Source organism: Notamacropus eugenii, chromosome 2 (assembly GCF_028372415.1).
Source record: "Notamacropus eugenii isolate mMacEug1 chromosome 2, mMacEug1.pri_v2, whole genome shotgun sequence".
NCBI classification, from domain to species: Eukaryota; Metazoa; Chordata; class Mammalia; order Diprotodontia; family Macropodidae; genus Notamacropus; species Notamacropus eugenii.
In genome coordinates, this window is record NC_092873.1 from 520,126,082 (window position 1) to 520,138,730 (window position 12,649).

At 39.2% G+C, this 12,649-nt stretch overlaps 1 protein-coding gene across 2 annotated transcripts in view; it reads right to left on the bottom strand.

Annotated features, from left to right (window-relative positions):
- The window catches only part of LOC140530235 (cytochrome P450 2J2-like), a 37,319-nt gene that overhangs the window by 6,706 nt on the left and 17,964 nt on the right, over positions 1-12,649 (bottom strand). For both annotated transcript variants that reach the window (XM_072649663.1, XM_072649664.1), the window contains 3 exons: positions 10,697-10,873; positions 8,511-8,646; positions 964-1,151 (listed from right to left, as the gene is read on the bottom strand). In XM_072649663.1, the coding sequence (XP_072505764.1) occupies positions 964-1,151; positions 8,511-8,646; positions 10,697-10,873 (501 nt within the window). The remainder of the gene's footprint in view (positions 1-963; positions 1,152-8,510; positions 8,647-10,696; positions 10,874-12,649) is intronic.

The window sequence follows — 12,649 nt, forward strand, 5'->3', positions numbered from 1 at the left end:
GTGCTTTGTAAACCTTAAAGTGAAATGTAAGTGGCAGCTTTTTCTCAACTCATTAACGTTAATGTATCCATTACAGTGCCCTGTATTCCTCCCAGGGTCATGCACATAGTGATTGAATAAGAAATGAAACTTGGGTCACAAAAGCCAAGTCTAAAGCTCAGCAGCACCTAGCTCGCTTCCTGGCACATAGTAGGTGCTTAAGAAACTTTATCACTGGGAACTGTGATGTTGCTACAAGGGAAATTCTTAGTCAAAACGTCTTTATTTCAGATAAGGAAACTGAGTCCCGGGGAGGTGTCACACATAGCAGTATCACACGTAGGGAACCAAGGTGGACATAAGCAATTTAAACACAGAAGTATCCAGTTTCTTTGCCTCCAAATCCAGTGTTTTTTCTCATTCAACTGTGAGAATCAGTGATTTTAAGATTCTAGTCCAAAGCTTCTTCACCATTTTTTTTATCGTGGAGGACTTTGGCAATCATTTGGTGAAGCTTGTGCTTCCTTTCTCAGAATAATTCCTTTTGATGTGTGAAATAACATACATAGATTTATAAAAACCACCAAATTATGTGGAAATAAATTATCAATACCAATCTCTCTCTTCATATATATATATATATATATATATATATATATATATATGAGCAGAACAGAGGTCTGTACACAACGTTTGAAGATCTGACCAAGGCCTTTGACACTGTTAGTCATGAGGGCTTATGGAATATGATATAATATAATATAATTAATATAATATAATATATAATATAATATGTGTGTGTGTGTGTGTGTGTGTGTGTGTATATATGTATATATGAAATCAAAGTTCATATACCCTAGACCAAGAACCTTTGTTCTACAGTCTATGTTGTTGTATTTTTCTTTCTCTTTCTGCTACCCCACCCCACAGGACAGATGGAAGCCATGGAGCCCCTTCAGGTTCATGAAAGCGAAAGCAGTTTACCTTTGGCACATGGTATCCAGCCACTGTGGTATCAACTGTGGACACCCTGGGCACATTGAAAGGAAGAATATTACCCATTCTCTGAACTTCATGAACAGCTGCATTGGTGTAGGGCATATTCTCCTTATCAGCCATGGTGGGTTGCCTGCTTTGGCCAACCACTCTGTCAATCTCAGCTTGTATTTTGCCTAGAAAGACAAGTAGAGTTTTTTGGGACCCAAATAGAAGCTCACGTATGTAGAGAGTTTTAAAGTTTACAAAACATTTTACAAATATTCTTTCATTTGATCCTCACAACAATGCCAGGGCAATGGTATTATAATACCCATTTTAAAGATACTAAAGCAGACAGTATTTATTTGACTTGGGCAGAGTCACACATCTAGATAGATTTGAACTCAGGGCTTTCTTTCCCTTCCCATTGAGTTTTCTCTGATCATATGGAAGAACCACAGCCCACACCTGTGGTTGGATGAAAGTTAGGCTTGACAAGTCACCAAAGGTGCCAATGTATATAGCTTGAAAAAGAGGAGACTTGAATGATTAATGGCAAATAAGGATGTTTGTGTTGTTCAGAAGACATCTAGGAATATGGTACCAAGGAAAGCATGCTGGAGCCACAGACAGAAGACCTGGATTAAATTTTAGCTTTGTACCTTACCGTATAAGTTTCAATGGGCAAGTGACAAAACCTCTTAGGGTCTCATTTTCACTATCTCTAAAATGATCAGGTCAGACTAGACTGCCTCTAAGGTCTTTAAATGTATATATGCATATTTGATTTATTTATACAGCTTTACATTTAGTATCCTATGATCCCTGACTCCAAGTCAACCAGATGTAGAAAGTAGTTTCTGAAGAACAAGATGGTAATTTCAGAAAAATAATAACTTGGCTTCTTACGAGAGCTTATCCCTGACAAAGCCTTTGTGATGAACCATGTTGACAGAAGCACAGCATTCCAAATCAAGTCAACAAGCATTTATTAAGTACCTACTGTGTGTCAGGAACCATACTAAAGACTGAGAAGGCAGAGAAAGGCAAAAGACAGCCCTTGCCCTCAAGGATGGAGACAACATGCAAAGAAAACACCTGCAAGATAACTTAGAGATAATCACAGAGTTGGTACTAAGATTAATGAGGATTGGGAGCATCTTTTCCCAGAAGATGGACTTTCATCTGGGACTTGAGGGATGCCAGGAAAGCCAGGAGTCAAAGATAAGGAGGGAAATCATTCCAGAAGTAAGGGGACAGTCAGAGAAAATGCCCACAACTGAGAGATGGAGGGTCTTGTTTGTGGGACAGCCAAGAGACCAGTGGAACTGAGGGAAAGAATAAGTTTCAGCGAGTCAGGTATAACAAGACTGGGAATATAGGATGGGGAAAGACTTTGAATGCCAAACATAGCATTCTGTATTTGATCCTTGAAGTTATAGTGTAACATTGGAGTTTCCTGAGTGAGGGAAATCACTCAATGATGATTGAATGAGGGATGGATTAGAGCGGGGAGAGACTTGAGGCAGGCAGACCTAGCACAGGCTATTGCAATAGTCCAAGGGTGAGGGGATGGGGGTGTAGACTAGGGAGAGAATAGTGTCAGAGGAGAGGAAATATTCAAGGGATGTTTCAGAAGGGAAATAAGCAGGTATTGTCAACTTTTTAAATGGGATGAGGGGAGTGTGATGATGAGGCATTGAGGATGATGTCTAGGTTTTGAGACTGAGGCACTGGATCATATTACCCTCTATAATAATAGGAAATATATAGGAGGGGAGGAGGATTTATCTATTCATTTTTGATTATTTTATTTGTTTTCAGTGTTCTACAATCACTTCCATATATCTTAGATTTTTTCCCCTCCCTCCCCCTGCTTTATCTACTCCCTCCCCACTTCTTTCCTGAGACAGCATGCAATCTTATATAGGTTCTGCACATACATTGGGAATATAAATAACTTAGTGATTCTAATGAAGCATAATATTTGCCTTCAGGGATAGATCTGTTATTGTCTGAATACAGACTGAAGCAGGTTGTTTTATACTTTTTTTTTTCATGTCTTCTTGTACAAAATGACTAATATGGGAAGGTTTTATATGAGTGTACACACATAATCTATATCTGATTTCTTACCATCTCAGGAAGGAAGAACGAGAAAGAGGGTAGGAGGGAGCAATAGAATTTGAAACTCAAAGCTTTAAAATATTAAAAACTGTTCAAACGTATAATTGGAGAAAATAATATAAAATATCATGCAAATGTATAAACATCAAGACTGGTTTGATGAAAATGATGGGCAAATTCAGAAGCTGCTAAGTGAAAAATGAGAACTCCACAGGATTTACCAGCAGTATAGTTCATCTGTCTCTAAGAAGGCAGCATTTAATTTCAGCAAAAGCAAAGTACAAGCAAAGCTTAGAGAGATGCAGGATTTCTGGCTCATGAAGAAGGCAGATGAAATTCAGTTTTATGCTGATAGTAACAATCCAAAACACATTTATGATTCCCTGAAAGCTATTTATGGACCAAAAACCTATGGTGCATCACAACTACTCAGTGCTGATGGAGCCACATTGATTAGTGATAAGGACAGAATCCTGGAGAGATGGGCTAAACACTTCCGTAGTGTTCTCCACAGACCATCATCAATCAATGCTGAGTCCATTGACCATTTACCTCAAGTTGAAGTCAATCCCTCCTTAGCTGGACTTCCAGCTGAAGAAGAGGTTTTGAGGGCCATTAGGCTCCTTATATGTGGCAAAGCACCTGGTACTGATTCTAATCCAGCTGAGATTTACAAGGTAGGGGGACCACTGCTCATACAAAAGCTCACTGAAATTTTCCAGGTTATATGGAAAGAGGAGGTTACCCCCCCCCCCAGGAGTTCAAGGATGGCTCCATCGTCCATCTCTATAAGGGTAAAGGGAATAAATAGATTGTCTTGTGACAATCACAGGGGGATCTCTCTCTTAGTCATTGCTGGCAAAACTCTTGCTAGAGTCCTCCTTAATAGGCTGATCCTTCACCTGGAAGATGGTCATATACCTGAGAGCCAGTGTGGCTTCAGAAAGGGCCAAGGACCAGTCAATATGGTGTTTGCTGCCCGATAACTCCAGGAGAAATGCCAGGAGCAGAACAGAGGTCTGTACACAACGTTTGTAGATCTGATCAAGACCTTTGACAGTTGGTCGTGAGGGCTTATGGAAAATTATGTCAAAATTTGGTTGCCCAGAGAAGTTCATCAATATTGTATGTCAGTTTTATGATGGCATGTTTGCCTGGGTTCTGGATAATGGACAAAGTTCTCATGCCTTCCCTGTCACCAATGGAGTGAAATAGGGCTATGTGCTTGCTCCCATGCTTTTTAGCATAATGTTTTCAGCCATGTTGACAAATGTTTTCAAAGAGGATGAACACGCCATCAAGGTCAACTACCATACTGATGGTAAGTTCTTCAATTTGCAAAAGCTACAATCCAAGACCAAAGTGGAGGGAGTGTTGGTGCATGGTTTTCTGTTTGCAGATGATTGTGCACTCAGTGCAGCCTCTGAAGCTGAGATGCAACAAAGTATGGATCAATTCTCTGCTGCCTGTGCTAATTTTGGCCTAATAATTAGCACCAAAAAAACCCAAAGAAACAAACAAACAAAAAAACACAGGTGCTCCATCAGCCACCACCACACCATTTATATGTGGAACCATCAATTACAACAAATGGAGAAGTTTTGAATGCTGTGGATAAGTTCACTTGCCTTGGCAGTGTACTTTCTAGGAATGTACACATTGAAAATGAGGTTGATGCACTCATTTCCAGAGCTAGCTCAGTGTTTGGGAGGCTCCAAAGAAAGCTTTGGGAGAGAAGAGGTATTAGACTGACTACTAAATTGAGGGTCTGCAGAGCTGTTGTGCTGACTTCATTGTTCTATGCTTGTGAAACACGGACAATCTACCAGTGCCATGCCAGGAAACTGAATCGCTTCCATTTGAACTGTCTTAGGAAGATTCTAAGGATCACTTGGCAGGATAAGGTACCAGACACTGAAGTCCTTGCTTGAACTGAACTGCCAAGCATTTGGAGAGCATAACTCTTATGTGCTGGCCACGCTGTTTGAATGAAAAGTGTATGCCTGCCAAAAAGACTGTTTTATGGAGAACTTGCATGCGCAGGCGATCACATGGTGATCAGAAGAAGCGATACAAGGACATTTTCAAAGTCTCTCTCAAGAATTTTGGATTTGACTGTGCAACATGGGAGACACTGGCACAGGACTGCTCAGCATGGCATGCCTACATAAGAAAAGGTGCTGTGCTCTTTGAGCAAAGCAGAATTGAGACAGCACAAACTAAATGCAGGATGAGCAAATTGGGGATATCCACCCCAAATATTCATATGGACTATCAGTGCCCAACTGACGATAGAGCATTCTGACCTTGTATTGGTCTGATCAGCCAAAATCTGACACACTGAAATTTCACTTTACAATGGTGATATCATTTGGTCCTCTTCAGAGATGAAGGTCAACCACCAACCAGCCTACTGGGAGTAAAATATGAGGCCAGTTTCTCAGAAAGTGTTGGGGGGAGAGGGAGCCATGCTCCCTTTAGAAAGGATGAAAAGGTTTGGAAGACCTGCTGCAGTGAATAGGAAAATTAGTTAATTAGGGAAATAATAATTATGAGATTATGCAAGATATATTTGCAGTGGACATGGTCTGTTTTTTTTAATGTTCTTTAACAGCTCATGAGTGAGAGTGAAGGTCACTCATGATGAAAGTGAAACAAATCTGAGGCTTGACAGCAAGACAGATGTCATACGGAGGCAAGTCGAGACTGAACTGCTTCACCAAGGGGTCAAGATGGAAAAAAAAAAGAACGTGTGACTAGTGCAAGGGTGATGGCCTGCGAGGGCACTGACGAGTCAAGAAATTGGCAGCAAAGAAGGCAAAGAGAGGTGGAATATCAACAGATTTAAATTAGATAAAGGAATTTCAGAATTCAAATGTGGTGTATTTGTGAGCAATGTGCCAAGTCACCCATTTAGAGGAGCTTATAACTTAGCTTCTAACTATAATAGATCTTAATATACAAGTAATATGTAATATATCATGTATAGTAATAATATTATACATTTATATAGCATCAAGATTAGAGTACCTTATGACAAAGTTAATGCTTACTGACAATATGGTTCCTACCACCAATGTGATTCTTAGTCCATTTCCCATCATTCTTCCATGGTCCTCGTGGAAGGAGAGGTCTGCAGGTCATTCTGGACCATTTTTTGTATCTTGTGAGTTTTTAATTCAGCTCCCAGTGTTCAACCTCCTGGGATGTGCCATTTGGTACTTAGCTGAACTGGGCTTCAGCATACATGTCCCAACTGTTGGAACTATATGACTTTCAATTCCCTTCAGTAACCACATTTTAAGAGCCTAGTATGTGCCAGGCACTCTGCTAAGCCTTGAAGATACAAAAAAGAGGCAAAAAGAGAGTACCCTCAAGGAAGTTGCCTTTCCACCATGGCAGAACCTGCTAAACTCTTCCACTCCACTGCATAGACTTTGAGATCCAGGTTTACTTTGACCAAAGAGGGAGACATTAGAGTACTTTGCAGAGGTCTTTCTTACCTCAAGCCCATATTAGGCTTTCTGCAACTTTCACCCATTATAATGACTTCTACACACAAAAGTCAAATGGAGTAAGTTGAGACCTTCTTTTACACAAGAGCCCTTTGAATACTCAAAGACTGCCATCATATCTCTCTTTTTCCATGATAGTTTTGAATGAATGCTGAAGACCAGAGAACTACCATAATTCTGTTGATTTCCTCCTGTTTATTCTGTGTCTTTTTTGTCCAAAGCTGCTTCCATTTCATCTCTCCCACTAGACTATGACCTCCTGAAGATCAGGGTCTAGATGGTTGCTGTTGTTTCTATTTGGCCTTTCTTTATATTCTTAATAGTTGGGGTTGGGGTTGGAGGATGACAACCTTCTGTCATCCTGATTTATATCTTGCCACCGGACTCAGATGGCTCTGGAGGAGAAAATGAGGCTGGTGATCTTGTATAGCCTTCCATCATTTAAATCCAATTCACTTGCCAGTCATGCATCACTTTCCTGATACCATGTTCCTCTATGAGAATGAAGGACAAACAACAGTACTTAGCACTGTCTTTGGCACATAGTAGGTACTTAGTAAATATTCATTTACTGACTGACATGCTTTGCTCACAGTCTCATGACTGCTTAGATGGGAAACCTGGACTAGAAAGCAAGCTTCTGGCTCCTAATTAAGTTTTCTGTCACTTGCAGTTCCCTGCAAGAAGGGAAGCATTGCTTCATTCTTTGTACTTATATCTCCAGGGCCTGCCACATAGTAGGCACATAGTAAGTACTTGACTTGATTTCCATGATGCTAAATGTCTGCTAGGAATGATATTTTGGGGTATTATCTCACAGAGGTACAGGGCATGTTCCATTCTGGGTAGTACTTTAAGGGGAACCTGAATGTGTCCAGTCCAGGGATTTCTAAACTGAGAGTTGTGGATTTCTCTCAGTAGTTACTGCTAGGGATCTGCAAATCCATATTTGTTCCATGGAACCTTATTTTGATCTTTAGCTTAAGGAAGATATGAGACATATCACAGTATTCTAGACAAGGGAATAGAACCTTTGATCTTGCCTTGGCTTTCAGAACATGGATCTCTTGAGGGAGAAGCCAAAAGGGGTCCCTGGAGATGGAGCCCTGGACTTGGAGTCAGGAGGACCCGCATTTAAATTCCACCTCAGAAACTCCCTACTCTCAGCCTCAGTTTCTGCATCTGTCAAATAATGGGATTGGATTTTATCCAATTCTAAATGTAAAGACCTTAGGACCTTCTGTAGATTGAAAAAATAATATGTCCTTCACTTAATATTTCTATTTTGAAGTCTATGGAAATTTATCATATTTAATAGAATTCAAATACATTTTAAAATGCTACTTTTTGTTATACTTTTTCAATAAAAATATAGTGCACTAAAATTATAATTACTAATATTAAATTAATGTCTGGTATTCATAAAACACTTAATGGTTTACAGAGCACTTTATGTTTGTCTACTTGCTTGAATCCAAGTTACAATCCTATGAGGTAATGGCTATTATTATCTCCACTTTACTGATGAAGACAGAGGCTGAGAGAAATTATATGATTTGCTCAGGGTCACATGGTTGGTAAGTGCTGAGGCATGATCTGAACTCACAACTTTCTGACTCCAAATTCTATACTCTGCTGCCCTAGACAACAACTACTATCATACGAGGAGCTGAAAAATTGTTGATGTTAAATAGGGGTCCCTCCCCATGATTGTGAAAAATGGTAATCACTGCTGTCTTCCAATGAGAACTGAAAGAAGATAATATATATATATATATATATAGAAATATAACATAAATATAATATAAATATAATTTTATATATATAAAATGTTTGGCAAACTTTCAAGCTCTTTAAGAACGAAAACTTTTCTGGGCAGAGTTTGACAGAGGCCCAGTGCCATTACTGTACCTTGGATCTCTGGATAAAGGGCCATATACAGCAGTGCCCACCTCAGAGTGGTTGAAGTTGTCTCAGTTCCAGCCAAGAAGAGGTCCAGGGTGCAGAAGACCAAGTTTTCTTCATTAAAACTAGGATGGATGTCATCCTTAAATGAAAAAAAGGCAAGGATCAGCTGGTCCATCCAAAAAAGAATAATTATGGCTCTCTGTGATCATGAGGAGCTGCACCCTCAGTGGGGTCTTGGGAAGGCCAAGATGGCAGATCCTAGGCTTCCCTTTAATATGCAAGAATGCGCTAACTGTTCCTAAGAACGAGAGTTCTGATTTCGTTTTTTCTTTGAACTACTTTTTATTCCAATTACACATAAATATGTGTATGTACATATATACATGTATATATATGTATATATACATATATATACATATTTAACTGACAAAGACCAACAGCAAGAGATAGAAAGAGAAATTCCATGAAAAAGTAACAAATAAATTCATCTGGAAAAGCAAAAGGCAAAGTATATCAAGCTGATACTGTGCACAGTGTTCTCCTGGTTCTGCTCACTTCACTTTGCATCAGTACATGCAAGTCTTTCCAGATTTTTCTGAAATACACCTGTTCATCATTACTACTACTGTGGTCATTTACTACTATGTCTTGTGTACATAATCAGTTCCACTGATCCACCACTGTTTCTTAGCCAAGACCAGATAGTTATGATTGATGCTTTATAAAATATTTTGGATCTGGTACAAGTAGGCCACCTTCCTATGCATTTTTTCAAATTAATTGATTTGATATATTTTACCTTTACTCTGCCATCTTGGCTCCAACCCTCTCAGTGACCTAATTTAGTTCTAGATTCATCCCTCACCTATTTTACGCTCTTAAAAAAAAGAGCACTAAATTAAAAGAGTAGGGTATATATGTCCATGTTCCATGCTTGTTGGGATAAATCCTTTAATCTCTTTTGGTTTTAGTTTCTTCATCTGCAAAATGGAGATAATATCTGTGGTAGCTATGTCATGGGATTGCTTAGAGTGGGAAAAAATTCAAAACATTTTGTAAGCCTTGAAGTACCATATGCATCTAAGCAGTTGTTTTATTGTCATTTCTTAGCATTATTATTTTCTGGGTATGAATAGATATTCTACCTCAACTGAATCATTCTTTTAATTAAGAGAGAAACAATAATTTTGAAATGCTTAACAATTTGTCAACTACTTTCCGATAATCCTGTGAGATTGGTAGTGCCAATGATATTGTACCCATTTTTCAAATAAAGATACTGTGACTTAGAGAAATCATTTGTTCCCAGGTGAACTTGACTGATGAATTCAGGATGAGTTATCCAAAGAGAGGTCCAGCATTTTTGAACCATCCAGGACATAATGACAAAATCTTGAAGTTGGAAAGGAACTCCCATGTCATACTCAAAATCAAATGGAGCCACTAAACCATAAGTAAGGATCCCTGGGGACTATATGTTGACTTATATTTATGTTTTAATGTATTTTTATTTATTTTGTTATAAATGTTTAAATTACATTTTAATCTGATTCTATGGTACTCAGGAGTGACATGAGCTGCTTTGCTGCCCACATGTTTGTCTACAGCACATATTCCCAAAGTTGGTTGTATTTTGATTGCAGATATAAATTCTACCATTTAACTTACTTTAATAGTCTTGTAACTATACACACAGTAATTCTAGATAAGGGTTTGATAGATATCTTCATATTATAGCTATAAAAAAAGTGAGGTGCAGAGAGATAATTTCATAGGGATGAAATGCCAAGACTTAATTTCAGTCAGAGTAGGTTCTAATGAAAAGGACATTGGACTTGGAGATATAAAGAGCTGGGCTCAAATCCAGCCTCAGATTGCCAATATCTGTGTGACTGGAGCAAGTCAATTATCCTTTTGATGTCTCAGTCTCCATCCATATAAAATCAGGAGATTGATCTCAGAGAGTCCTATGGTTCCTTCCAGTTCTAAATCTAAAGAGTGAGCTCTCCTCTAGCAAGCTCTACTACTTATACTCTTTAGCTCCCAAGGTGGGCATGTAGGGAAGATATTTACTTTCTGAGGGAGATGCAAAGTTTGGAACATTTTGACTCACTTATCTCCCAACTCTACATTTTTTTTTTTTTTGGTTTTAAATGCACAATGCCCAGTCTCTGTATTATCTGCATTACCTTGGACAGCTCCTTCAAGTAAGCATCAATGAAGTCCCGGGTCTCCTCTGGGTTTAGATCTTCCTTATGTTGTTTGATCACATGTTTTACAAAAGACTTTAGTTTCTTCCATTCATTAAAGAATTTCTGGTGAGCTCCTGGCAGGAATTTCATTATCCAAGGAAATAGGTTGAAGAGCTAAATGATATAAAAGAGGGCAGGGGGAGGAAGGATGATTGTTAATTCCTCTTAGGCTACCCTATCTTTTCATCTTCCTCACCCTAAGTCAGGTCAGGTTTCTTGACTTTTTTGTGTCATGGAATTTATCCTAATTCCATGTCAAACCATTCCTGAAATCTACCCTCCCTGTAACCACTCTCTATCCTTCCATGTGGTTGTTCTCCTAATACTGAGGCCTGCTTCCAACCATCTTTGTCTCATACAACAGCCCCTTGACCAAGTCCTGATGCACTAAATAACTCTTTCAAGATGTCACCAATGTAGGCACCATCACAACCTGCAGAGAAGGAGGGGAGAGATCCTAGGGAAATTGATAGCAGTTGGACCCATATTTTCCTGTTAGCCCCCCAGAATTAACTGCTCTTGAAATTCCATTTTGTTCCTCTTAGCAAAATGAGACCTAATGCTATTCACCCTTTCCCCTCATTTTCCTCCTGGGGAGTTAAGTGAAATCATGAGTCAAATGGAGTGCTTCAGTAAGACTCAGGAAGACCCAAGTTAGAATTCTACCTCAGACACTTATTAGCTATGGGACAAGTCACTAATTTAAGCCTCCATTTCCTTATCTGTAAAATGGGATAAAACTAGCAACTATTTCAAAGTATCATTATGAGGATCTAAAGAAATCAACCAATCAACTAGCATATAATAAGCACTTACTATGTGCCAAACACTGTGATGAATGTTAGGTATACAAAGAAAGGGGAAAAAATGCCAGTCCCTTTTCTCAAATATCTCACATTGTAATAGGAGAGACACCAGTACACATAAGACATATGCAAAGTGGTTGAAAGGTAATCTCAGAGGGGAATGTGCTAGCAATTGGAAGGACTGAGAAAGACCTCCTACAGCACAAGGTGAAATTGGAATTGATTTTTGAAGGAAACCAAGAGATGGAGGTGGGAAGGGAGAGCATTATGGGCATGAGGGACAGCCAGTACAAAGGTACTGAGGTAGGAGCTAAGTAATGTAAAGTTGTTTACAAACCTTATATGTAAGCACTTGAATCCATGTCTCAGTCATCTCTTCTCTCTCCTTCTATTTCTTTAGCTGTCTATATCTTTTGTCTTGGAACCTTCCTCTTTCCCACACTATTCTCTCTGTCTCTCTGTCTGTCTCTCTGTCTCTGTTTCTTCTCCTCCTCCTCCTCCTCCTTCTCCTCCCTCTCCCTCCCTCCCTCCTCCCTTCCCTTCCTCCCTTTCTCCCCTGCAGAGATGAGGATAAAGTTCCTGGTTTTCCTCCAACTCTGCTCAAGAGACAACTCCTCCATGAAGCCTTTCTTGGTTCTCCTGGCTTCTAATGAGGCCAGTACCAAAACTTGTCTCATTGTATTTTCTATTTGCATAGACACTCACTCAAAGATACATTGTCTTCTCCAAGAGAACATAAACCTCCAGAGGTCAGGGGATGTCATTTTTGCCATTGTGTCCTCATCTCCTAGTGCAGTACTTTGCACACAATGAACGCTTAATAAATGTTTGTAAATTGATAATTTTGGTAAAGATCTTAGAAAAACTTAAAAACTCTATGGAAATTTGTTTCCTCTTATTTGGAGATCACAGTGTTCAGGAAAAGAAATGGGTCCCCCAAGCATGTTCTTTCATGTAACTATTTATAAAATTCTTATTTCTTTCCTCTCCTCTATTCAATCCTTTCTAGTATTTAAAGGAACTCCCACACGAGCTGCCTGAGCTCCTGCCAAGCTCTCATAACCATGCTTCTTTTCATGCTTCT